This window comes from Kwoniella europaea, chromosome 1, assembly GCF_036810445.1.
Source record: "Kwoniella europaea PYCC6329 chromosome 1, complete sequence".
Taxonomy (NCBI): domain Eukaryota; kingdom Fungi; phylum Basidiomycota; class Tremellomycetes; order Tremellales; family Cryptococcaceae; genus Kwoniella; species Kwoniella europaea.
The window spans coordinates 15,762,482-15,789,625 of NC_089487.1; the positions used below are offsets into that span (position 1 = coordinate 15,762,482).

A 27,144-nucleotide genomic window follows, 5' to 3' on the forward strand; every position below is an offset into this window, starting at 1 on the left:
GCACGCTTCAGACTAAAGCACGATGGGTATAAAAGGCAAGCTGTTTCTTGAGGATCGATCTTCCGCAATAGCTGACGCATATCGTACTTATAGGTCTCACCGCTCTGTTGAGCGAAAACGCACCGAGATGTATGAAGGAACATGAGATGAAGACTGTATGTGGAATAACAATTCAGCATTGTCCCGTGCCAGGTTCTCTTGGACGTGTAAGCTGATCTTCCAATTTCAGCTCTTCGGTAGAAAGGTAGCTATCGATGCTTCCATGTGAGTTGTCTCTCCTTCTTGGCCCACATCCATGGATAAGAGAAGGAAGGAAGAGATAATCTCAATGCCGATAGAAATTTCCTTATGATCTGATCATTGATTCGGTACTTTACTGATTTCCGTATGCTTCACGCAGGTCGATCTACCAGTTCCTCATCGCAGTGAGACAGCAAGACGGTCAGATGTTGATGAATGAAAGTGGAGATGTAACCAGGTGAGTCTAGCTGTGCCATGAACTCCTTCCAGCATGACGAAAGGGCAAGCTGGCATGGCGATGCAAATTTCTGGCAGCTGATTATATCTTATAGTCACTTGATGGGTTTCTTCTACCGTACGATACGAATGGTAGATCACGGGATAAAACCATGTTACATCTTTGATGGTAAACCACCCGAATTAAAGGGTAATGTTGTGAGTAGAAGTTCTAAACATTAGATCACCTTTCACTCATTTTTTCCAAAAGAGCAACCTCGTTGACCATATACTCTACCTAGCTTGCCAAGCGTTTCGCTCGACGGGAAGAAGCCAAAGAAGGTGAAGAAGAAGCACGAGAAACTGGTATGTAACTATCTGATCAGCTTAGTAGCTTATCCTTTTGGGCGAGCATATAGCTGATTTTGATTTTTATGAACAGGTACGGCTGAAGATATTGATAAGCTGGCTAGAAGACAGGTCAGAGTGACTAAAGAGCATAATGAGGAATGTAAGAAGTTATTGGCTCTGATGGGTATACCGGTGGTGACGGTAAGCTAGCTTATAAACATCTGTATCCCCTTCTGATATGATAGCTGATTCAATTACATTCAGGCGCCAGGAGAAGCTGAAGCCCAATGCGCTGAACTTGCACGAGCAGGAAAAGTCAGTTGATCGGTACTTGAGATTTCCACGGCCACATAGCTGATGAACTCCTTATAGGTATACGCTGCTGGTTCCGAAGATATGGACACTCTCACTTTCCACACGCCCATCCTCCTCCGACATCTTACTTTCTCAGAAGCCAAGAAAATGCCTATCTCAGAGATCAACCTGGATATAGCATTACAGGATCTGGACATGACCATGGATCAGGTGAGCATCTCCCTGTCCAACAGAGAATGTATGAACGAGCTAACAATGAAGCGCAGTTTATCGAATTGTGCATTTTACTTGGATGTGATTACCTAGAACCATGCAAGGGTATCGGACCCAAGACTGCCCTGAAGCTCTTGAGGGAACATAATGGCTTAGCGGGAGTAGTCAAATTTGTAAGAGGTAAAATGGCGGAGAAAGAACAGGAGAATCAAGTTATTGCGTCTCAGCATGATGATGATGATTCAGATAGAGAGAGCGAAGAAGGTGGAGGGGGCATGATGGTGAATTCAGATGGAGAGGAAGTACCTGTCAGTAGTCCCGTCAAGAAATCACCAGCGAAGAAAAAGAAGAAGGTGACTAGTTCCGGTATGCAAATTCCCGAACATTGGCCTTGGGAAGAGGCCAAACAGTTGTTCATCACTCCTGATGTGGTGAAAGGAGCAGATTTAGATGTGGGTAACATAGCGCGAAAATCCCACAAATATTCAGTGTGGCAGGCTGATATGGTGTGATGATTTTTACAGCTCGAATGGAAAGCGCCTGATGTAGAGGGATTAGTAGAGTTCTTATGTCGAGATAAAGGTTTCAAGTGAGTCAACTACATTTTACACCGTCGGGGAAGTCGCAGCTGATATATGTGTGATGGGCTATAGCGAAGATAGGGTTAGAGCGGGAGCAGCCAAGTTAGCCAAGATGTTAGCTGCTAAACAACAAGGTAGATTGGATGGTTTCTTCACTGTTAAACCTAAAGATTCTAGTACAAGTAAACCCGCTGCTGGAGGAAAGAGGAAAGGCGATGAGAAGGATAAAGGCGGAGCTAAGAAGAAGGGAAAGAAGTAGAGATGATCATAGCATTAGGCGTCGAGACTGTGATGATTTGATATTATTGTATAGTATGAGAGTAACTTGTGCAAACAAACCAAGCAATCCAAGGGTTTACTATACATGATTGCAAATTGATCGAATTTGACGAGACTATGCAATGCATTAAAAGCCAGATATACTCTTAGATGATTGTGAAGTAGATTATCTCACTACCAAATCATCATACCTGATGTTTCGAATCACACACTACCTCTTTTCCTTCTCTCTTCCTCCCAAGCTTCCCTCCCATCTTTATCCTCATCAAATCTAAACATCGGTAAATCCAATAACAGACCCCTCTTCAACCACTCGGGAAACCTGACATATACAGAAGGAGGGAAAGGGATAATTATACTTGTTCTTTTGAGGTATGATTTGTAATTTGACCAAATATCATTCTCAGCTTCAGGTAACGAAAAGCCCCGTTCCCCTGCGGAAGTCGAGTTGGAAGAAGAAGGGTAAGACATTAAGAAGTATTTCTTGGCTGTCGGTTTTTCAGCTGTAGGCAAGCCCGAGGCGAACAACAGAAGGACCATGGTGAATAAAGGTGCTAGGATGGCGGCGTATTGGGCTGATTTGGCTGATTTAGGTAAAGCACCGTTTGTCGTTGGTGTTACTGTTGGATCATGATATATGTCAGCTACTGAATATAATATATGTGTGGCCTCAATCGTTGATAAATCTACTCACAACACAATAACCAGAGTCCCCAGTGTAAGGTGATCTCACCAAAGTAAGGAGGATGACTGAACAAATTAATTATGGCACATTCAGCTGTGCTTCACGAAATCCTGATAACTTACTCAGTTGTAACTAAACTCACCGAGAGAAATACCATAATCCTTTCGTACAGGGTTTACCCTTAGGTGGGTTTGATGATTTGAACATGTACTATCGGTAGCGACACAAAGGTGATTAGCCATTTTGTAAACAATCTATGGATCATGAGTGCTGCCCGAATATGGATATGGATACTGCTCCTGATACACCTCACTTACCTTCTGGATATCACCTACTGCCTCCCAAAACAATCCAATAGCAAATAGTATAATCCCAATTATATCAGTTGCTTTGCCGAAAGACGGATCCCCCGATCTAAATGGGGAAGATACAGCAGGTGAATTGAGGATGACTACTGGCAAGGCTAAAGAAGCACAGATATGATTTCAGCAGACGAGGAAATCGGTCAAGTCATGGCCTGAGTTCATTGGTTTTACTTACATACTACCCATACCCAGACTATCTGTCCTACCCAGAACCCAGCGAATTTGAAAAAATGATTTCTGATATCGTCGAACCGTGTATCACCTATACCATCCTTCCATGGTCAGATGATTCCCGATGATTGTCATCTGCAGTAGATTAAGGATTAAGCCTACTCACTGCCTGTCTTCAACACTCTGAATAATAGGAAGCCTGCTAATCTCGCTGCCCATAACATCATGAATACAGAGGCTCTGATCATTCAATGAATAATCAAAATCAGCATGGCTTTTCTGACGACTGTTTATGATATACTTCATCTTTCACTTACACGATGTTCCTGTAAAGAATGAACATTCGCCACGAGTTGGATCAGCAATTCGTACCAAGGATGTAATTGAGTGATATTGCGTTCGACATATCTTACCTGGCTGTATAGGCTATAGAACCGAAAGGAATGGACAGTCAGCCTCAGCGATGTGGGATACACCACGAGGAAAGAGAGAGAATTTGGCAACTCACTCCCTCCTGTAGTTAGAGTGATCAAAGCCAGTATGAAAAAGTTGGAACCTCCTGTGAAGCTATTCAGTTCACCCAAAATCTTGTAATCAGTACAGTATCGCTTCCGTTTATGTGTTCTTTCCTGTCTTGTACGGAATTACCACTCACTCTGTGACCTTGTCAAACTACAGACGTTTCAATCATCCAGCACGACATGAAGATCAGCACAAGATCAAAACCTCCCTCCGTGTAGGGTACACCTCTTATACTCTCAGTTAACATCGGTATGTACTCACCTTGAACGTCCAGGCTATAGCAAATCCCAACATCTGCCAAGCGAGGGTAATCAAGAATGATATTGTGAGATTGTATTGATCTATAATTTGATACGTGGGTGACATCTTGATCAAGTTTCACCTTGGATGATTATAGGTCACAATGGTAGACTTCTGCGTCAGATGATATAACGGTGATATAGTTATCTTTCTTGTTGAGTTGTAAGTCGTAAGAAGCGATAGAAGGTTCAAGGTCCAGACTCAGGTTGATATCGCGACGAGTGAAGATTTCGATTGAGATTCGGTCCAAGCTGATTTATATATACAGTACAGTACCCTCCTGTCGTTTTCACATATGTATGTCTATCCTGATCAATCCAAGTTGAACGGTCTTTCGTGACCATGGCCGTGATCATATTAGTCACCTAAATATGAAAAGGAAAAACAACGGTGACATAATACTTGCCGAGGGGTGATGTAAATGTTGATGTTGTCGATCGATCATGATTCGTCACAGTCAGGCACGAGTTGGGTACTACCTCCAACATCAATCAATCATCGGTCCATCTGCATGGTGTGTATGAACAAGGGAATATGCATGCGATGGTTTAATTGGATCAAGTATCTCTATATGAAGAACCCTCCACTTCTTCCGCGTTATTATCGTACCAGTCTGTCATTACATAGGAGTCGACTCAATATTCAAAAAGCCCAAATGGAAAATACATATGGTGGCTTTGATACCGCTTAACTCCAAACATCAGTCATGAGTCGCTATAATCAAATCAAACATCAGCTCTTTCCTCTGAACATCCCTAGATTCACAGATGATCATACTGTCATCTGTAAAAAACACTCACATTCCTCTCCTTGAGCATCTTCAACTCTTTTACACCTTCCACTTCCGCACTTCCACCTTTCGCTTCACCAAGCATCTGGGTCAATCTTTCTTCCACAGCCTTCGACATGCTCTTGGCATCACCACAGATATAGATGTAAGCTCGTTTGTCCACTATGAGCGGTGCAAGTTCAGATCGAAGATCATGGATGAGATCTTGGACGTATACTTTGCCTACAACAAAAGAAGATAACCATAAATCAGCCAAGATAGCAGTGAGAAGATTGTATTCAGTGGTGTATGCAGAATCCGAACTCACTTCCATCAGGTTTTTTCATTTCTCTTGAAAAAGCCACTTTCATCCTAAACACTCCTTTGAGTTCCTTCTCATATTCTGGCCATTCATCTCTATATAGGAAATCTTCATTCGATTTCCTACATCCGTAAAACAAGTACATCGGTGCCCAATCTTTCAACGCGTCAGGTCCGTTCTTCTCTATAGCCTTTCGAGCTAGGGCGATACGTTCTTGTACGAATCCTCTGAAAGGTGCTACACCCTATATCCATACGTGACATCACAATCATATCCACATCAGCTACTAACACTTGATATCATATTGTAGAATAGAAGTCGACTCACGGTACCTGGTCCAATCATGATGATCGGTACTTTTGGCGAAGTGGGTAATCTAAATGTACTTCTCCTAACATGTATAGGAACCTTGTACACATTCTCTTTAACATAACTATTTCTAGGTCCAGCCAGCTTGTATGAAGGTACTTTCTTCATCGTGACCGATTCAAGGGCATTATCCTGTTCGGATGCAGGTGTGTTCGCTCCCGAGTGAGCGTGTTTCACATTCAATATGAAATTCGTACTAAGACCAAACACCCATCGAGGTTCATGATGATGAACGGGTGAAGCTGCCGATTGGTATTTGAGGACAACGGCTGTAACGTGAATAGCAGTAGGGTGTAACTTGGATGAAGATGAGATGGAATAATAACGAGGTTGTAATCTTGGTATGGAAGATACGATCCTATCGAATGGGATTGGCCATTTGGTCGAACTAAAAGCATTATCGCTATTGGCATCTACAGAGTCTCCTACAGCCGCTTGTAAGACTTCGGCAAGTTTCAAAGCTGGACCATCGATCTCTTTAGCATATAATTCCTTGTTCGTTCCCCATGCTGTTAATTTCTCTCGAGCGGATTCGGTAGGAGCATATCTAGCTAAGAAAGCGATAGTTTGTCTTGAAGCTATAGCGGAGATATCCAAATAATGTCTGAAGATCGCATCGTATGTCGCAGGAGTAGGGAAAGGGACTTTTGCCAAAGCAGGATCCAAAGATTCAATATCGATTATATTGAATCTCTTATCTTGTGAATCTAAACCTAAGACAGATAACATTCGATCTACTTCGATATCGGGATTCGAAGGCCATATTCCAACGTGATCACCATGTTGATAAGACATTCCTGAACCGGTCAAATCGAATTCGATATGAATACAATTCCTATCACCACCAACGGTGAAAAGTTCTTTTGAAGCTAAGACAGGAGCAGGATAAGGGTTCTTGAGACCGTATCCACCAGAGGGAGTATTGGCTCCACTTGCAGCTAACAAAGCTCGAGGTGAAAGTTCACCATGGAATACCTTTTCAGGTGGATGATCTGTTATTTCAGTGACTAAGAAATCTGCTACATCACCTGAACCACCTTCTTCTACACCCATAATCTTAGAGAACGATTCCCACATTGGATCTTTCCAAGCCAGATAATCTTCCTCCATAGATTTATCATCATCACCTTCACCTCTTTCTCCAATTCTCCTTGCTCCCAATTCACTCAATCGTTTATCTAATTTTCTGGCCACTTCATTGTAAAATTCATAAGTCTTATTTCCTAATCCGAAAATGACATAGTTGAGATTTTCCAATTTACTCTCACCAAGGGAGAATTCAGGTTCAGGTTCAGAGATCAATTCCATCAATCCCGCTGCGTTGTCCGTAGGTTCACCTTCACCGTATGTGGCCATTACGAAGAATACCACTGCGTCTGAAGGGATCTGGTCCAAAAGGTTCATATCGTGTTCTTCGGGATCGCAAACCAAGGAGGAGAGACCGAATCGTGATTTGGCTTCTTTAGCGAGTCGGATTGCATATTCTTCAGCTGTACCTGTTTGAGATCCGTAGAATATGACGGCGCGTTTTCCCTATAAGAGTGTTGAGATATGCTTAGCATTTAGTGGGTCAAGATGAATGATAGAAGACTGCATTGTAGAGCTAAGAGTAAGAGACACTCACAGCTCTTTCCATCTTCTCCACGAAGTTCCTGGGATCTCCCTCCTCCTCAACCTTCTTAGCTTTACTTGAAGCCGAGCCATTCTGCGTCGTATCGGCGAAAGGTTTACCGCCGATGAATGGCAGTGATTCTCTGAAGAAGTACAAGAGGGGAAGGGAGACAGTGAGGATGATAATGAGGAGATCGAGTTGAGTGGCCATGGTAGGCAAGGTATTGTTGATTGATCGCTCGGACCAAGCCAAGTGTTACCAATGATTGGTTCCTATTGATTTTGACAGCAGATCGAGCTATATGCTAAGCCGATCTGTACTGTATCTGAGTGGAGGATCTCCTCAACGTTGAGATGATCTTGATATAGACCGTTTGCTGTAGTATGTACAATCTGTAGATCGCGATGCGACAACGAAGTGGACCGGCCGAAGTTTGAGAGAGGTGACACGATGAAAACCAAGTGTACTCTAAAAACATGGCCTAAAAAATCGGATGGTGACGGACCACAACAAAACCACGTAAGTTATATAGTTCAGGGTGAAACACGTGGGGGAGGATCAATGCTCAAGGTCAAGTGTTGATTATTGTGATTGATACATCACCCAGGCAACGAACAACGAGCTAATCATCGCATAGACTCTTGAGATTTACATCAGCGGGTGCCATCGGATCATACCAAACCTCTGTACTGCGGATTATACAATGCTGGTGACTACGAATAGTCTGATAGTGGCTGTCGAAAATTCACTTATGGGTAGTGTGGACATGCTCATCACAGTGCCACCCATCGCATGATCTCGCTCGTCCTTAGAAGGACAATCGGATCGGGGGACAAGAGATAACATATCTCAGTGGCATACCCAAGATGGATAAAATGATGATCATCAAATGCAAGCTCCATCATACGCCCCTGGTTGTAACTCTCCAAATTGATTGTATACCTACACTGCCCCTTCCCCACTTTGATCGATCTCATCCACTAATCTAGACCCTTCATCAACACTACCATACATATACCCTGTAGATCCCGACCGGCGGTTTGCAAAGGATCTCGAAACTCTCTTGCGTGTTAATTGCCCTTCGTATATCTTTTTCAACCCTTTCGTCCTGAAAAGGCGCCACAGAAACTAACATTAGCTCAAGGGTATCTTATCAATGCAGAGACAATGGATGAGAAGTGTTGCTTACTTTCTCGGTTTATACGCTGATCTTATCACTGGTATACGACTAAACCAATCATAATTCCATGAGCAGTTTTCTCGCTCGTGAAAAACGAGGTTTGTTACTAGTTTGACGTACCTGTGCGTATCTACGTAAACGTCCGTTTCATCCTGAATTTCAAATTATAAGCATTGGCCAGCTTTTATCCAAATTGATGCAATGTACTCACGATGATCTCTTTCCCTATCAATTCCTCCACTACGTCTTCTAACGTGACCAACCCTAGTATTTTACCTTCCTCACCTGGTGTCTCGGTGATGAGCAACATATGGCTACGACCTGTTTGGAAACTATACCAAGAAGAACCTCATTAAGAACTACTATTTTTCGAACTTAAAGTAACGAATAGCTTACTATGCCATTGCTAAGTCGATCATGTTCAATCAGCATCAATTGACAACTAATTGGAAGTTAATGTTTCGTGTTGTGATTTGTACTCACCTTCAAGTAGTGGTAAACCCGGAGAGCATTGAGGCAAGACTTGCGAGACCAAACTTGATGCTGGATGGAGATCTGTAGGATCATATGATACCAAGCTTCGTAGACTGACGTCAAGTAGAATCTGCCACATCAACGACTGTCATTACATCTGGGAGTACAAGAATGTACTGAACTCACGTCAGACATCCTCTAAGTGTAGGTATCAAACGTATCAGCGTATCTTTCGGGAAGTGCGCTCAAAAACGGCTGACTCACGTATACGTTGATGTTCGAGTATAGTACACCGGTATACGACTATATCCCTTCTTGAGAATCTATCAAGCACATCGACTTGTCAGTATATTGTATATGTCATAACATAGTCTTTCCCGTTAGACTTACTTCCAATACAAGTTCTTCATCCTGGACCAATCCATCCTCAATCAGCGGCATGTCATCTGTATATAAATGCTGTGAAAGTCACAATAGTACTCACAACGATCCTGTCCGACGACAGAGTGTACATATCTTCCCTAGCTGTCTATTTCACCGCCAATCCCCAGATATATCAGACACAGCCATAACCGAAATTTGTTAAGGGTGACATACCATGACATCTCCAACTTTCTTATTTGAAAATTCCAATACACTCCCCAACAATCCCAATTCATCTTCGTTCAATTTATCTTCAACACCTAGACTGACGAACGTTTTTAGCTCGGCTTTTCGGTAGGTGACTGGATCGGAATGTTTGCCGAGGATATAGTCGAGTATCTATATATGTACGGTAAGGAGCGAGTCAGAATTGTTATTCTCCATTTGGACTTGATTGGATGAGGATACAGTAATAACACTCGTCATGTGTATGTCTGACTCACCATTCCTATGGGTTTGGCTATTGGATACATGAGTATGATTAAAACTTTGATAAGTGGGGTAAAAGTTGATCCTATCGCTAGACCATATCTATCGCATATCGCTGTATAGTGTACAGTAGTCCAAGGCGGTGATTTGCATACTGGTCAGTCTGAATCTGCTTTGATCGAATGGTGACACCAAAAGTGTGACTCACACTGTGGTAAGATTCTATTTGGAAAAAAAGGATCAAATAATGCGCACGATGGTATAATCCATATTATCAACATTTTATACCAAAATGCTCAATTTCAAGGTATAAGAACACCTGCGAGTTGGTGGGTGAAGACGAATGTTCAACTCACTCTCCGAATATGAGCTAGAAACGAGTTTGTGTAGATCAGCTGCTACAAGATTTATTCATTCATACATCTGCCAATTGAAAACTTGATAAACTCTATTGAACCAGCACTAATACTCACGATCAGCAATGTGGATCCTAAAACCGCTATCAACCCTCCTCCAACCTACCCCCAACTGTCCCTCAGCACTAGCGACTTCCTCATACAGCTAAAGTATGACGGTATACCAAATTACACTCACGATTGAATCCAAGAAAATGGGTAAAGAAGTATTGATCAAAGTATTCCCCAGTAACAGCACGACCAACATGGTATGTTTCCCTTTACCTATCAGGTTCAATACTCTTGGAGCCTGCTTGCGCTCTTCGGGTGTACCGGAGATGGCTAATACCTGGAGATTTACCTGGGTGAGAAGTGGTAGATTAGCAGAGTATCTTTTGAGTTGAGTTGGGATTAATTTTATTTGGTTTGGTGTGATGTGGACGACTTAGTACATATCTTACATTTTCCAACGAAAACAAAAACAAAACTTCGAGAATAGAAGAGGATACGATATGAAGTTAGACTCACCGTATCAAGTCCCATCAGACCTAATGTTAATCCTGAAAATACCCCTCCTAGCAATACCAATCCGACGATGATGAGGATGTACCATAGAAAGAGGGTTGAATGTGGATCGACATGGACATGAGGTTCAGTTTGAACTGGTGGGTCTGCATGGTACAGTCAATGGAATATACAGTAGGGTCAGCCTTTTTTGAATCTACCTGCTGATATAAGTTGCACAAAGAGATGTACAAAAAAGATAAAGATAGAAGAAGATGTTATGAAATAATGAGGTAATCTTACGAATACTCACGATTGCAAGTCACATTCTTCAAGTGATGCGACGAAGTGATCGAAACCATCTCAACAATGTCCTTCTATCCTCAAAGTTCCAATAAGCTTATTGAATTCTTCTGTCTCCTACTTGGACTTGATATTGTTTTATGTCCATCTAGGTCCCAAGGTAAAGGGTACGTTCACTTGAGTCGACCTCGTATCGTCACAGCTGGGTGCGACCAAAGGATCAAAGCGATAACTTATCAATCTTCGACGTCGTCGTTTGGTTGATCTTGAATTACCATGTATCCCAATCGAAAGCAATCAAATAGATGGAAGAAGCATACTTGATACTCTTTCTTCTGATCATCATGATCTTGATATTTTGTGGATTATTCGATTGGTCTCTATGCAGACGAGTTATACGCTCGTGTGATATACGATCATTCAAAATGGATCATGCACGTTCGTTATTTTTATTGTCGAATTAATTCTTGGACTTGCCGCTTAATCGATGACCAACTAAAGTCACTCCACTCCCTCCTGACTGATCTGTCTGTAAGTCTGCAAGTCTGTATTTTACTTACATCTATAGATAGACCGATAATCGGGAATACTGTATTCACAAGCAAGCAACGACGAGACGTTCATTGACATGACATAAGGTGCATATGAAAGTATTTCATCACCCATAGGGAGTTACACATGATACTGATAAATGAACTATAAATCCGCCCTATAACAACACGGTATCGAGACTGAGACTGGAATGATCGATCTAAAACCTAAGCAGTCGCGCTGATCTCACTGGCAGCTTTAGCATCCGATCCTCCAATCTTGACTTCTCCAGCAATCATGTTAGATCCGCCCGATGGACCGAATTGACACTCGTTGACGAAATCAGTGAACATCTATATCGAATAAGGATATCAGTATTTCATGAATTTATTACATACTTTCAATCTGATTTGAGTGGGTTGACTCACCTCGATGGTATCTAATGGACCACCAGCAGATTCAGGATGGAATTGGACACCCCAAACTCTTTTGCCGCTCTCTGGAGTGGAGATGATACCCTCCACAGAAGAATCATTACAGTTGATGAAGAATGGTGCCCAACCTTCTGGGAATTCTTCAGTCAACTTCAAAGCGTATTGATGGTTTTGTGACTACATCAACAAACACATCAGTGTTCTACTCTATAGGTATTTGATGAAAGACCTTTATTTTACTCACAGTGACATAAACTCTACCAGCATTGATACTTCCCGAACTAGCCAAAGCCAATACAGGTTGATTATGACCTCTATTTCCGAAAGTCATTCTGTACGCTTCCAAACCAGCAGCTAAACCCAGAACTTGATGTCCCATACAAATTCCGAAAATTGGTTTATCCCACTGATCGATAGTTTCCCTTACCCTAAGGGCAGTTTCCATAATTTGCTTGGGGTCACCCGGACCATTGGATAAGAACAATCCATCGAATTGATCTCTGATTGAATTAAAGTCATAATCCCATGGTAAAACGGTGACTACAGCTCCTCTTTTAACCAACGATCTGAGGATATTCGCTTTGGTACCGAAATCCAATAGGGCAATTCGTGGTCCTTTACCTTCAGCATTGAGAACGTAAGGTTGTTTGGTCGACGCTTGAGCAACTAAATTTTCGGTTGATGGATCCCAGAATTCGCTAGATGCAGGAGCAGGCTTGAGAGATTCCTCACCTACTGCCAATCGACCGAGGGTAGTTCCCTGATCTCGAAGGAGAGAGGTGATAGCTCGGGTATCAACACCGGTTATACCTGGTACGTCGTATCGCTTACACCACTCGTGTAATGATTCGACAGCTTTGTAGTGGGAGTATTTGAGCGCGACGTCAGAGACGACTACACCTGTACATTGGATTTTCTCTGATTCGAGGTATGGAATACCTGGGAAACCAGGTGGGGAAGAGTTGGAGGGAACACCGTAGTTTCCGATCATAGGTGAGGTGAAGACGAGGATTTGACCAAGGTAGGAAGGATCGGTCATTGAGTCGGTGTCTAAGTTGAGCGAGAGGCGGGTTAGCTTAGTTGTCATTCTTCTGGTTCCCAGTCTGACTCGACTTGTGATGTGAAAATTGTAAACTCACAAGAAGTGATACTGGTACTGAAAACGGTTTCACCAAATTTAGAGTTCTCACTACCGAAATTATGTCCATGGTAACTTTGACCTGATTTCAAGTGTAACACCGCTGGGATCTTGGCGGGTAAGACTGGGGTGTATAAGTTGGTGTTAACGGGAGTAGCCAAAGTCCTCTTTGGTAGTGAGAGTTTACTGGAAGAGCCAGTTTTGAGGGCTCGGATTGATCGAGCGATTGACATTGACATTGTGCTTGTATTTGTGTTTATGTTTTGTTTGGATTTGGAGTAATGATAAGTTTTTTTGGCTCAGAGGTTGGGAAATCAATTATGTAAAAGAGTGAAAACTTGATCAGAAAGGTAACTGCAAGGTAGGAGTGGATTAGTTAGCTTATCAGTCCGAATTCTAACAGACAGAGAACACAGGTAGGATAGTATGGTATACGTGACAGTCGCGTCAAGGGGATCGAAGAGGACAAGTACGATATGAGAGGAGATGGGATTCATAAGGTGAATGGAAGATGAAACAAGACATATATCTCTTTAAAAAGTAACACCCACTCGTCAGAAATTCTTTCAGTCCACAGCATTCGACTTAGCGTTGATTGAAGATTGTTTGTTGTATCAGAGTGAGCTTTGATATCTTCTCTTTGTTGCAGTGAAGGTAGAAGATATTCTAGGTTGTCAAAGACTTGTTGTTCAAGTGGATGTGATGATGCGATTGAGTGCGGAAGAGTAAAGAGAAGAAAGAAGAAGAAGAATGTAGAGATAACGAGGTGATGAGGCGTTTTGTATGAGAGGCCTTTTTTCCACCACTCACGACTCAGAAATCAATTCCCAAATTAAATTTCAATTTTCGATCCCTGAATCACTCGTTACTGTACTTATCACCGCCGGGATCAAATCAAATCAAATCATAGCCCAGTATGACTTAACCGAATCCAACCATAGATAAGACGGCCAAACATTCAGCATCATCTCGTATGTAACCCATACAGCAACTTCATGCATATCTACAACCAAGTCATTCGCATATATAGTGTCATCTCATTCATCTATGTACTCAATCCATCAGATTCACCAGATCTGCAAATGCATCCTTCTTCTGTGTCTGCTGTGGTTGTTGTTGTTGAGGTCGTTGATTTTGTCCATTTTGTTGAGGCTGTTGAGGTTGTAATGAATATCCAGGTATGGAAGGAGAAGGTTGAGCTGGTTGCTGTCGGAAGCCGTAATCAGGTTGCTGTTGTTGGAATGGTTGTGATTGTGATTGGAATCCACCGAATCCACCATTATAATTCGGTTGTTGTTGTTGCTGGAGGGGGAAAGATGAGGAAGACGTGGGAGTATTGAAGAAATCCATTGGGTTTTGTCTCTGATGTTGTGTTTGTGAGCCAAAAGCGGAAATACCACTTCCACTTGGACCAGCAGCAGGAGAAGGCGAACCCGAAGGACTAGGTGCGAAAAGATCGAAAGGCAAGCCAGCGGCAGTCATACCTGCGTTATTCGACGTATCGGCAGGTAATGCCAAGCCACCTCCAGTTGAAGGGGTAGATGAAGATGGTTGATCATCATCTGCGAAAGCATCGAAGGAGATGAGATCGGCTGCTTTCTTATTGGGGTTGTTACTATTTTAGTGTTTAGAAACGATACATAAGCTGATTTATCTCTAAAAGATGGGCAACAACCTACGCTTCAACGACAGCCTGAGCTTTCGTCCAATCTCCAACTTTACAAGCTTCGAATCTTTCCAACGCGGTGTTGATCAGATCATTGCAGAGCAACAATCGGTCTGTACGCATTTCGATGAGTTGACAGTCTTGATCAGCCGCAATCATGGGTGATGAACAATGAGAAGATTCACCCATCATTCCCTCTCTCGATCCATCATCATCTTCAATCCACTTTTGAATCTTTGGTCTCGCACCTCTACAGGCCGCAGCCACTTGATCGTAGACGTCTCCTTCCAATCCTACTTTCTCACCTTCCTTGGCGTTGTTGAGCATATCATTGAGGAGTATAGCTTTCGATTGAACTTTATCGAGTTCAGTGAGAGTCTGAGCAGCGTAGTCGGGTTGTTTCTCGGGTTCCTATTGTCAGAGCATAGCGAAATTAGCTTACTCAAACAGACAATCTATCTGGAAGTCGAGAATTGAGTTGATTATGGCAGTAATACTAGTAGTGGAGGAGGATGATCAATCGGACCATAGAAATACTCACAGCACCGGCCAAAGCTTTCATTAATTCCTGAGCAGCCGCCAGATCTCTCGGTGTACCTCTTCTTATCAATTCTTGCAATTTCTACGTAGACAAGAAATACTGATCAGCTACTTGGGTTGACATTTTGCAAGAGCACTGGCAGCTTACAGCGGATTTAGCTTGTCTATCTTCTTCTTCTAGCTCCTCAGGCGATTTGAGATCCTACAGCATGATTGATCAGCTACAATCTTTCGAGATTCGTGGACAGTGTAGCTCACCTCGTTGGGATTAGCAGAAGCCATCGCTCGAGCAGCGTCAAACGATTTGAACCGATAACCTATTCCAGTTGATCGTTGTCAGCTACTCATACATTGTGCTATAAAGAAAGCAGCTCACCTTTATAGCTTAACAGCCTGTGCATATCTCGGATATGTACTAGATCATCCTTATATTTCGAGTGAACGCATAGTGTGTTTTTCCATTCATGTATCATCTGTAATCACACAACACAATCGAATCTCAGCTATAACCACTCCTGGATCCGTTGGATTATACCTTTGTCTGTATATTACTCACCTCCAGAATCCTACCCATGACTCTACCCACAACCATCGGTGGTCTCTCGGGAAACCTCCTAACCAGTTCATTGAGGAATTCCTTGGTACTAATCTGCAGATGTACCGGGTATCCGCAGTTCTTCACCAGGTGATCTAACACTGCTAGAGCTATGATAGCTTCATTGGGATTACGTGAGTTTATATGTGGTAGCAAACCGTGAGTCGCTTCTCTCGCACTATAATATTAAAGGAGGGTTATCAGTAAATGGCAGTCATCGATAGCCAATGTACAGCTTCAATATAACAAACGACGGATACACATTTCGACTTACCTGTTTGCCTTTCGGTTATTGATCATCTCCGCTAGTTCTATATTCGCAACGTCATTAGGGGTAGGTAACGTAGGATCACAACATTGTTCTGTAAGGCCATTTCACAATTAGCTAACAATCGGTTGTGGGTATATGATTATACGTACCGACTAAAGCCTGAACGGGAGTGAGACTCGACCAAGGTCTAGAAGCCATCATATTGTTGGTATTGGTGTTGCCGGGAAGTTGAATTTGACGTTCTTCGACAGAATTTGAAGTTGAAGGTGAAGAAGAGAAGGAAGAAGAGGGAGAGAAGAATCTCGAGATTGATATAGCTAAATTTGCGTGTACAGGATCCGTCTTGACTGTTCTTTCTTTACGGGTATGGATCTATCGTCAAGGGATAGAATGATGATCCACTTGAGAAGGAATAGATGTCAAAGCTATGTCTTATAGTTGTTGGTGCACCAGGTCAACAAGGACGTGTGATGTGCACAGTGCTAGCAGATATACACCGTGGCATGGCGTAATACAGGCTATCGACGGAATCAAATTATGCCACATCCAGTCCCACTCAAATACTTTGTTCCGATAGGTTAGAGTGCACACCTCCAATCACCAACCATCCATTCCACTGTCACCGCTTGAAGCTCTTGTTATTATTGTTGAGATCAAGTATATCGTTGTTCCCATCCTCGACATTTGAGACCACACGTCAAAATGGCTTCTATACGAATGCGTAAGCTTATCCAGTCTTGATTTCTCTCATGGATTTAGCTGATGAAAACATACACCGTTGTGGGGAGTAGAACCCGTCCTTCGAGGTAAAGGCGTCGTAGGAAGAAGATCAATACTTGCTACTCGAGTCAGTTTTGGTATCTTCATAAATCGTCCAGAGGCTTATGTCTGATATCTGGTGTCTTGATGTTTTGTCAATAGTCTGCCCATCAATTAGTAGTGACCTCTTCGCCTGACCCTTCTCACACACCTAAACCAATAATCAAATATGGACCGCCTACCGGCGGACGATCATCCGATTCAGGTCATACGGTAACTGTATTTGGATGTACTGGGTTTTTGGGTAGATACTTGGTACAGAAACTAGCTAGACAAGGTACACAGGTGGTCGTTCCTTACCGAGACGAAGATGAGAAGAGGCCGTTGAAGATTATGGGTGATTTGGGTCAGATCGTTCCTATGGTGAGTTTAGTGTTTAATCTAACAGAGGAGTAGTCCAGGAGTGTTATAGGGAGTGGGGAGATAAGGTCACTGTCAAGAAATACTGGATTAGGTTGAGAGGCAGAGCTACAGACGGCTCCTCGAATGCAGCACAACGGTTAGAAAACATCAGGCTGTGAATGCTAATTCTGCTATCTTGCAGGAATGGGATGCCAGGAACCCTGATCAGATTGCTGAATGTGTCAAACGATCGGATGTGGTGTATAATTTGGTGGGAAGAGATTGGGAGACAAGGTGAGTGAGAAACTCTATATAACTTTTAGAGAACTTGTACTGAATGGTTTTGATCCACTTGCAGAAATTTCAAATACGAAGACGTAAACGTCAAGTGAGTAGATATGCCATTTGCGATACAAGGAACATTCAAGACTGACGACAATATGTTTTTGTGTTCATCTCATTCAGAGCCGCTGGACTTATCGCTGAAGTATCGGCATCCCTCAATGTCCCTCGACTCGTCCACGTATCACACCTCAACGCTCACCCAGATTCAGCATCTGCTTTCTACCGATCGAAATATCACGGTGAAAGAGCCGTTAGAGATGCTTTCCCCACTGCTACTATCGTTAGACCATCTCAGATGTTTGGTTATGAAGATTGGTTGTTGAATGCTATTGCTCGTAAGTCCATTCATGTCCACTTATTGAAGCATTCGACAATATAGTTTGCTGGCATAGACTTGCTCATTGCAAATAGCAAGAATGATGTTGATGTCTGTTATCATCTAGAATACCCAATCCTCTTCAAACTCAACGAAGGAAAGACCAAGATCCTCCCTGTACACGTGATGGACGTAGCTGGTGCACTCGACCTCATGCTCAATGCTCCAGTCACAAGTGTAGCATCTACATTTGCCCTCCCCGGACCAGTCCTTCATACATACAACTCCTTACAATCTCTTATATCATCTATCACTCTCAACCCCATTTCCACTGCTCCCACCGTACCTAAAGCTTTAGCCAAAGCCGTTGCTACAGCGTTGAATAGGGGGATCTGGTGGCCTACCGTTTCACCTGATGAGATTGAGAGGAAGTACATTGATGATTTGGGTATCGAAGCTTTCCAAGAATCTTCTGATGCCGCCAAGGTTCAATCGGGTTGGGCGGAATCGTATAAACCTGAAATGAAGGGAATAGACGGCGAGGAAGTTAAAGGGTGGAAGGAACTTGATATGACTCCTGATCCCATTGAAGATCATGCGATCAAGTACCTAAGAAGATACAGAGCAGCGTGAGTCATACTTACAGTACAAGACGAACTTATGAATGTTTGCTGACCTGTTGCGCTCAATACATATACAGCACAAGTTACGATATACCCGTCGAAACTGGAAAACACAAACCTCCAAAGGCTTATCACGTCCTTCCTTAGAAGCACTTGTGTAGTGTAATGTATCGATTATATAGATCGAGCGATAGAGTATATCATAGCGTATATGCATGGTCTTGCCACTGAGCGATAGCAATGCAGAATCTACTGTTGCAGACGGTGTACGTCCTTTTGTTTACCGATTCAAGTCTGAACAGACCGGACTGCAACGTTAATCACATATGATCAGATGGACCTTTATAGGTATAACAGTTCCCATAAGATATACTTGTTTGCTATATACAATACCTTCATGTTCACTGACATCAGTTACGTTTTGGTCACCTTTGGGGTTTGGAAGGTAAGTCTGGCTCGTTGAGTGACTTTTTGTACTGTTATTCTGGCTACTAGCCGAAGAACGACATCTGGCGTTGAGTCGTATGTTCCTCTCACTTGAGAGACTTCTCATCATGAATGTAGAGTTAAAGCCTCAAGGAGGCTGGATAGTCATCTTACTTCCTGTTCCAATCGATGTCCAACCCTTTCTCATGATCCATAATAGCGTATTTATACAATGCATTCCTTGGATAAGATCGACCTAATGATGTCCTGATCCATGTTCTTCTCCGTGTCCATGTCCATGTCCGTCCCAAGGATGTCTAAGACCCTATTGCATAAAGCAACAAGCATGTCAGCATTGACCCTCCTCAATTTTCATCTGCGTCCGAGCAAAACCATGATTGGTCTAAATATTACCATAATCAAGTAGGTCTGAGATTTATCGAAAGATACGTACTATCAAAGCAGGTCCATCTTGTCTATTATTCAATAAATGCATCAGCTCCTCCTTCCCATCACAAGGGTTGTGATTACTTGATTGACTCACCTAGCACGATAAAATATGAAAAACCACATTCCCGCTCCTAAAGCTTTAGCTAACCCTCGATGGAGGAGTGATGGTGGATGTGGGTGAAATCCTATCCATGTGACCAGGTAGCAGAGTCAGCGATTCGGTACTTCCTTGCTTCCAAATGTGAAATGCCATCCTCTGCTCCCTTGAAGAGACCTTATTGCTATACGGATAATCGTACTCACCTGCGCCGGCCATCTTGACTATACTCTGCTCTTTGCTGTTAATGCTGATGCTACAGAGCGAAGAGTATATTGATGATCTTAGTTTTATGCAAAGGGTAACGGATGGTTGGATGCGAAGGAACCAGGGTGATACATTTGACACCGTCCGGGGGTTAGTTAGGCTAGTAGGTATGCCACATCACGATCTGGTGATCCTTATATCCATGTTAATGTTCGATAGATACGCGATTCAACGTTCAAACTACGATAATAGTTCACATTGATGTTCATCCCATCGTCGCTCCTTTGCCTCGACGAGATTACTTGTTCTCGCTGTTATATGCAACCCGATAGCTACGGACTGAGCCAAACTCATCATTGGGACGCCAAAAACGGCCAACTCCTTCTGAGGTGTAATCAGGATCCAAATCTAGCGATTTGCAATCGTCACGATTAGTCCTCATGTCGGACCCGGAAGCTAAACAGCGGCAGTTGAAAAGGAGGATGCTGGAAGAGCAGCTCAGGATACTAGATGATGAAGAAAGACAGTGAGCATATGACAACTTCTAGAAAATGATGATGCATGGAGGCAATTAGACATGGTAGTTAATAGCTGATAATCGAGGTCAGCTCCACAACGACTATGTCGAATACACCAGTGACTGCATCGGGTTCCTACCCACCTCAATGGGCAGCAACCATAACTAATCCATCCTCATCAAGACACTCGGCGTTATCGTCATCCATATATGATGCTAGTCATAGTCAACAAGGATCAACCAGTCGTAACCCTCACATACCTCCGAGGGCATCATCTTCTTCCTGGGCAGATCTTTCAAACCAAAATCGTAATCAGCAATATCATCCACAACCTCAATCATCTTCCCAATCACACAGACCCTCTTCAGTCTCAAGGTCAAATCAGCAACAACGCGCTCATACTCAGCCTGAAGCTCGTTCAGGACACCAGCAACAGCAGCAGCAGCATGATGATGGACAATATCAAAAGCAGAACCAGAATCAACACCAAAGTCAACCTTTACCTTACTCATCTGGATCTACTAGGCATCACTCCTTCAGGGATTTAGATAGTTCTTCTACGGGTCCATCATCCTCGATATCACCCCAATTTTCTTCCGCTCTACCCACACCTCAGAATGCGACTTTCTCAACTTCACAGACTGTACCTCTGCCGTCCGAAAGGCAATTGCACGATTGGCTCAGAGATTGTATGGGACAAGTTGAAGGGCTAGATACGGATTGGAGGATTAATGGGAAACGAGTGGATATGTACAAATTGTTGGCTTCTGTCATAAGATCTGGTGGAAGTACAGAGGTGAGTGCAACTTCTGTGAAATACTTGATCTCATTTGTCATACCAGGATGAAATGCTGATATGTGGATTTGCAGGTATCATCAAGAGGATGGTGGTATATGTTAGCGAAATTACTCAACCTGGCAGATGATTTGACGCCACAAACAGTCAAATCTTCAATAGCTAAACAACTACAAGAGCTATTCCTTCAGATGTTAGGCGGATTGGAGATACTATGGGATAAGACAAAAGGAACGGAAGAGAGAGAAGCGATACCTCGAACCCGTGAGAACTCCAATCTGAGCGGTTCCTCTACCCTACCAACGCCTATTTCCGCTACAATCAATCCTGGAATATATAGCCAGCATCAGTCGTCTGCGTTAAGCCGACATGCTTCAAACAGTGGAACAGAGGTACCGTCACCTCAACAGGAACATCACTATGTTGATCCGTCAAAGCTCACCCTACCACCCAAAGCTGCCAAACTGCTGAGTAGTCAACAATCCGCGAGAGGAGGGGAGTCGACGAATGTGCGACGACAATCTGCTATATCCACCTTTAATTCGAATTCAGCACACTCCAATACCGTCAATTCAGCAAATTATAATCCCCGTCACTCTCCTTCATCCTTTGCTAGACCTACTTCAGTCGCTTCAAATGGTACTCAACAATCACCCAACATCCCTTCGCAGATACCATTGCATCAGCCTACACCTTCTCACCCACCCCCTCATAGGCTACCTGACCTATTGACTTCACAGAATGATGGTGGATCTGAAAGGACTCAGACTTCATTATCATCGCAATCACATATCCCTCCTCCTGCCAAGTCGACTTCGACAGACATGCTTACTTCCCCATCACAGCAGTCCTCACGAACGGTCCAGCTGCGATTTGCCAATAAGTCCCTGGGTGAATATCAAGTAACAAACTTATCCTCTTTCCAAGAACTGGTCACCTCTCACGTCTTGCCTCTACCTCCGCTCGAACCCGATAGCAACCTTCAAAGGATGACTTGGAGCTCAGATCCGTTGATTCGGTATAGTAAGAGATGTCATGAACTGGGACATTCGGTCAGGAAGCTCAAAGCTGGTCAAGCGTCCAGACAGATCTCGCCGGAAGAGTTGGTCTTTTGGGCTAAATTATGTAAGTCGTGCCTACCAATTCAGTGCTGACTTTGAGAATGAAATGTTGACTTGCATCGTCCTTCATTCAGTGGTCATCATGGCTGGAAATCCTAGTGTCATTCCTCCACCTGTTGATGATCGACCTCCATCGAATCCGCCGCCAACAACCATGCCCAACCCGACAAGCTCTTCGATTACGACTGCAGGCCCTCCTGGGAGTTTCACCAACCCCGTTGCACTTGTACCTCCACCGAGTGACCCGAACACGACTGCTCATAATCAGGGTGATCAAACATCCACATCGAGTCAAAACGGCCAGGCGATTGGGCAGTCGACCGCTTCCCAAAGCAAGAAGAGGCCTAGGAAATCGGGCGACGATACAGCTGGTAGTCACACCGATACGCCTACAGTGCCAAAGAAGAGGGGCAGGAATCCGGGAGTACCCAACAGGCCGAAACAGCGAATAACGATCACACCCGCTGTTCCTTCACAAGTTGAATCACAGCCAGTACCGCAGTCTACTCAAGTCTCTCAGAATCACAACAATGGCGTACCTCAAGCACCGCAATCACAGGCAGCACCCTTATCTCAACCACCTACTGATATTGTCTCTGGGACGCAACCAACTCAGATCGAGCAAGCTTCGGCAGCACTCGCTTTCATTGGCGCTGCCGAACGTGTTCCTGCCAAACGTGGTCGACCCAAGGGATCGAAAACTGTGAATCGTAAATCCTTGCCGAAACAGAATCAAAACGGACAGGAATCATCGCAGTTGAATGCTAATATCGATCCAACCATTCTGGTTCCAGCTTCTCAACCGGAACTCATCCCTTCGTACTCACAGTACGACAGTCTCGCTCAATTGTCACAACCACCGACAAGCTTTCAAGACCTGTTTAGATCTGAACATGAGAATGAAGGGGTTCACCCTTCTCTATTTGCTGGACTCGCAGAAGCGGGACCTCCGGCATCAGCTCCTGCTTCTACTCTTCCATTTTCTACCCCGTCACGACCTGATCAAGATTCATCGAAAGCTTTGGAAACCAACAGTGTCAGTGGTGGTTCGAATAGGAAACCTCTGACAGCTGAACAAAGAGCCGATAAATCCGCGAAAGAGAAAGCTAGACGCCAGAGGCTGAAAGAGATTCAAGGTATATTGGCACCACTTATGAAATATAAGAAGCCTCCTATCGATCCTAGTACTAGAATACCACTGGTACCGAATTTGTCACCTAAGCGAAGGATCGATCTTTCTTCGCCTGATAGAGCTAGCTCCGCGCAAATTCGTGCTCAGGATATGGGACCTACGAGGATCATAGGCAGAACAGCATCTGCTCTATCGAACGAATTATCTGCTGGATCTGCTTCCCGGGTAGAAAAGACAAAGAAGTATAAGAAGAAACAAAATGTCGCTCATGATGATAGAGCAACGGGACAAACCTCACAAGCGATAGCGGTGAATATCGATATTATGAATATCGATCCTAAATTCACGCAAGATGATGGGTATGAACCTTCTCCTGCACAAGTTCAGGAACTCGCTAGGGCCCTGGTAGAAAGTATTGGCCCTATTCCTGATGCTCAGGTTGAAGGTGAAGAAGAATTGCATGGAGCCAACGATGCTGACCGGGAGGGTGAAGCTGATTCCGAGATACCTCATTCGCGAATAATCCAAAGTAAGAAGAAGAAGAGGGGAAGACCCAGAAAGGAAAAGAAAATTGTTGGTGCGAGCCAATCGCAACAAGGATCTACCGTACTTTCCACACCCGCACGAAAGAGTATTCTAGTTGTTGAAGTCCCGTCATCGAAGAAGACTGCTAGAGTGAAATTCGATGAAGAAATTGACGGAGATGAATTGGACCCGGAAGCGGAGATTGAGGTCATTCTGAATCAAAGGGAGGAATCACCAGAATACGAACCTTCTCCTGAACTCGAGGATGACGGTGAAGGTGAACAAGAGATCGAAGAGATCGAGGACGAAGAGCAAGATGAAGTAGAGGGAAGGCGAAGTAAACGTAAACGTGATAAAACTACCACCAGTAAACCGGTGTTCGAGAAGATTCCTGGGAGTTCAGGTAGAGGTGGATTCAGCGTTGTTGGAGCTGCTTCATCTGCTGCCAAAGCTCGGTGGGATGGAATCAAGAGACGATCTCTTGACCTCAGTCCTTCGACCAGTACGAGAATATCGACGAGAGAAACCCCGCAAGCCAGCCCTTCTATCAGCCGTTCTGCAAGAGAAAGACGGACGAGCTCGGTCGTACCTATACCTGATCTTCAATCTAGGTCTGGATCAGCTGGTAGAAGGTCGAATAGTATACTTGGCTCGATAAGACGTGAAGCTCAACCTGATCCGTCTGCTAGTAGGACAACAAAGACGAAATCGAAATCGCAGAGACGAGTCAGCTCTGTTGTTGTCAATTCTGAAGCTGAAAGTGACGATACACAAGAGCAAGATGAGGATGAAGGTGAAGATGAGCTTGAACTTGAAGGAGACCTAGAGCATGAAGATGATGATGTTGGATTTGCGATTGAGATTGAATCGCCAAAGATTGTTAGGAAGAGAGTGGAAAAGAAAAGTAATGCATCTTCACCTGTGGATAGGGCTAAGGTCGTCATTCCCATATCCAGGAGACGGAGGGAAGAATTGATTTCTAGAGGTCATTATAGTGAGTCAGCTTTTGCATCTATATTGTCCGGTGGAACTAATCATTGGCTTGAAACCCAATTTGTAGACGCTCTCCGAGATGATGATTCCGACGATGAGAGATCACTCCCCCGTAGAGCTCACGTATCTCTTCGACCAATGAAATTGACCGTTCAGAGAGGTTCACGTATCATCCGACCATCATCCCCTGAACCAATTCCACTTCGATTCATGTTTCGCCCTGGACCAGCACTGCTAGAACCATTCGCATCTATCTTGACTGAAAACAGTCTATCTAATAGGGTACATGAATACCCATGTCGATGGAAAGGATGCGATTCGATCTTGGCCAGCGAAGAGCTGTTAAAGAGACATGTGGAGAATAGGCAGCATGCGAAACAGGGCAAAGAGGTGGTATCGACAGAGAGATGGAGTTGGAATACTAGGAGAACTACCGAGAGGCAAGTTGTGAAAGGGAAATGGTTTTATAGGTAAGTTAGACGATCACAGGATATCGCTGCGCCGCTCGCTGATTTCATGTCGGAATGTTTGTAGATGTCTTTGGAAGGGATGTGAGCAACCTTGTTTCACGTCCGAAGCCGATCTCCTGCAGCATCTTACTGCTAGACATATCTCGAAAGTAATGAAGTGTCCTTACGAAGGTATGTTTGCTTTGATGTTCGTGCTGAGATGTTCGGATAGCTGATATGGTGAATGCTCTTATACAGCCTGCGAATTGACGTCATTGAATATCTCTCATCTATCACGAGTAAGTCTTCATTTTATTATATGTCAAATCGTAGTTGTGGAAACAATGGCTGATGTACATATTCTTGGTAGCACGTAATGAAGCAACACGATTCACCTTCCGACCACCCAGTCCCTCTTGCCAATATTTCCATACCTCTACCTCCACCTTCACCACCGACCGAACTACTGCCAGAAATAGCCAGGGCAAACGAACTCACCACTCAGCGAGCACTTGGTTCCGCCCATCGATCGGCATTCTACAATAACAAAGTGAAAGAGAAAGTTGCTTCGCACTGCTTTGCAGGTCCTGATCCTGTCATTCACGTCGTACATCCGCCACACATGTTGGAGATTGTTGATGATGAAGATGATGTGATCGATTCGACAGGTAAAGAGAAGAAAAGAAGAGTTCAAGTTGTTGTTGAAATCCCGTTGAGTAAACGAAGGAAATTGACCGAACAGGAGAAAAGAGACAGGGTATTGAGAATGATGAATTCCATCGATACCGCCACCGTCCCGAATGCTCAACAACATCAACAAGACAACAACAACGATAATCAGGAAGTTCAAATTCAGAATCACAATGTCACCGTTGGTGGTGATAATGGGTCGTATTCCCCTTCATACGCATATGAATTAGCTCCTACACCATGGATCGAAACTGATGTGTTGATGATTGAAGATGAACTGGTTCTGGGAGCTCCGACACCTGCCCCCTTCCCTATGCCATGGAATGATCAAGATGACGATGATGATGAGGAGGATGAGCAAGAGGCAAATGCAGAGTTGCAGGAAGAGGAAGAAGAGGAAGACGGTGATCTATTCAGGGAGTTTGCTGAAGCTGTACAAGCTCAAGCTGAACTTGAGGTCGAGGGTCCTGAAGATCCAGAAAGTGGTCGACAAAACGGTACGAACGAGGATCAACAGGAAATCGATATTGACACTCCCAGTCGAACTCAACATTCTATTATCAAGCCCAACATGTCTACCAGTGTCTTCTTCTCACCCAGCATAAGCACTCCGGCCATTCCGGCAGCATCTAATGGGGTTGCAACTCCGACACCACAGAGAAAAGGTTCGATATCATTCCCTTTCCCACCTCAATCTCGACCTTCTCCAATACTTAACAACATCGCTGCATCTACCGGTGTGGGCACCAACAGTCCACTGAGATTTGGGTTCGCAGAGAGATTTGTAGCTACTGAAGTACCCTCGACTTTCGATGTTCAAGATGAACCGACTACGGCTACGTCTACGGTTGTAACTTCCGCTTCTTCTTCGAAATATACGGCATTGGAAGAAGCTGTTCAAGTGACTCAGGAATCGGAGGAATATCAGAATGGTATCAATACTGAAGACGTGATTATGGATGAATCAAATGCTATTGCCGATGATGATGTTGTGAGATTGAATGAGGTTCAAGTTGAAATGTTATCGTGAATATGGATGTAGATAAATTGAAGCCTGATTGAAGAGGAGAGGAAGGGTTAAAGAGAGTCATCTACATTATTT

The 27,144-nt window shown here is 43.7% G+C and overlaps 8 protein-coding genes across 8 annotated transcripts; 3 read left to right on the plus strand and 5 right to left on the minus strand.

Annotated features, from left to right (window-relative positions):
* Positions 1–22: 22 nt before the first annotated feature.
* On the plus strand, positions 23–2,175 carry V865_006010 (flap endonuclease 1; the record flags this gene model as incomplete). The annotated part of the gene is made up of 12 exons (XM_066229773.1): positions 23–26; positions 94–155; positions 230–264; positions 401–478; positions 573–675; positions 759–822; positions 899–1,008; positions 1,072–1,122; positions 1,180–1,332; positions 1,389–1,787; positions 1,860–1,924; positions 1,989–2,175. The coding sequence occupies 12 exons, from the start codon at positions 23–25 to the stop codon at positions 2,173–2,175; spliced, it is 1,311 nt and encodes a 436-aa protein (XP_066085870.1).
* Positions 2,176–2,399: 224 nt separating this feature from the next.
* V865_006011 (uncharacterized protein) lies at positions 2,400–3,640 on the minus strand (the record flags this gene model as incomplete). Its single annotated transcript, XM_066229774.1, has 6 exons — positions 2,400–2,815; positions 2,890–2,945; positions 3,023–3,090; positions 3,198–3,343; positions 3,421–3,507; positions 3,583–3,640. The coding sequence occupies 6 exons, from the start codon at positions 3,638–3,640 to the stop codon at positions 2,400–2,402; spliced, it is 831 nt and encodes a 276-aa protein (XP_066085871.1).
* A 1,285-nt stretch (positions 3,641–4,925) lies between these two features.
* V865_006012 (uncharacterized protein) lies at positions 4,926–7,520 on the minus strand (the record flags this gene model as incomplete). Its single annotated transcript, XM_066229775.1, has 5 exons — positions 4,926–4,952; positions 5,039–5,250; positions 5,336–5,573; positions 5,657–7,231; positions 7,323–7,520. The coding sequence occupies 5 exons, from the start codon at positions 7,518–7,520 to the stop codon at positions 4,926–4,928; spliced, it is 2,250 nt and encodes a 749-aa protein (XP_066085872.1).
* A 732-nt stretch (positions 7,521–8,252) lies between these two features.
* Positions 8,253–11,077, minus strand: V865_006013 (uncharacterized protein; the record flags this gene model as incomplete). Its single annotated transcript, XM_066229776.1, has 16 exons — positions 8,253–8,418; positions 8,500–8,538; positions 8,611–8,642; positions 8,702–8,822; positions 8,887–8,896; positions 8,974–9,077; positions 9,229–9,287; positions 9,355–9,375; positions 9,449–9,493; positions 9,562–9,726; positions 9,831–9,918; positions 10,173–10,186; positions 10,290–10,334; positions 10,411–10,572; positions 10,740–10,882; positions 11,029–11,077. The coding sequence occupies 16 exons, from the start codon at positions 11,075–11,077 to the stop codon at positions 8,253–8,255; spliced, it is 1,263 nt and encodes a 420-aa protein (XP_066085873.1).
* A 699-nt stretch (positions 11,078–11,776) lies between these two features.
* Positions 11,777–13,360, minus strand: V865_006014 (carbamoyl-phosphate synthase, small subunit; the record flags this gene model as incomplete). The annotated part of the gene is made up of 4 exons (XM_066229777.1): positions 11,777–11,902; positions 11,978–12,160; positions 12,228–13,033; positions 13,123–13,360. The coding sequence occupies 4 exons, from the start codon at positions 13,358–13,360 to the stop codon at positions 11,777–11,779; spliced, it is 1,353 nt and encodes a 450-aa protein (XP_066085874.1).
* An 814-nt stretch (positions 13,361–14,174) lies between these two features.
* Positions 14,175–16,394, minus strand: V865_006015 (uncharacterized protein; the record flags this gene model as incomplete). Its single annotated transcript, XM_066229778.1, has 10 exons — positions 14,175–14,736; positions 14,801–14,900; positions 14,973–15,198; positions 15,329–15,409; positions 15,476–15,529; positions 15,586–15,644; positions 15,704–15,800; positions 15,884–16,100; positions 16,197–16,284; positions 16,343–16,394. 10 exons carry the CDS (start codon positions 16,392–16,394, stop codon positions 14,175–14,177), a joined length of 1,536 nt encoding a protein of 511 aa, XP_066085875.1.
* Positions 16,395–16,895: 501 nt separating this feature from the next.
* V865_006016 (uncharacterized protein) lies at positions 16,896–18,785 on the plus strand (the record flags this gene model as incomplete). The annotated part of the gene is made up of 8 exons (XM_066229779.1): positions 16,896–16,914; positions 16,985–17,040; positions 17,115–17,375; positions 17,557–17,648; positions 17,713–17,742; positions 17,820–18,034; positions 18,143–18,644; positions 18,716–18,785. 8 exons carry the CDS (start codon positions 16,896–16,898, stop codon positions 18,783–18,785), a joined length of 1,245 nt encoding a protein of 414 aa, XP_066085876.1.
* A 1,473-nt stretch (positions 18,786–20,258) lies between these two features.
* V865_006017 (uncharacterized protein) lies at positions 20,259–27,072 on the plus strand (the record flags this gene model as incomplete). The annotated part of the gene is made up of 8 exons (XM_066229780.1): positions 20,259–20,344; positions 20,427–21,132; positions 21,207–22,257; positions 22,328–24,904; positions 24,971–25,373; positions 25,438–25,544; positions 25,611–25,651; positions 25,723–27,072. 8 exons carry the CDS (start codon positions 20,259–20,261, stop codon positions 27,070–27,072), a joined length of 6,321 nt encoding a protein of 2,106 aa, XP_066085877.1.
* Between the last annotated feature and the right edge of the window lie 72 nt (positions 27,073–27,144).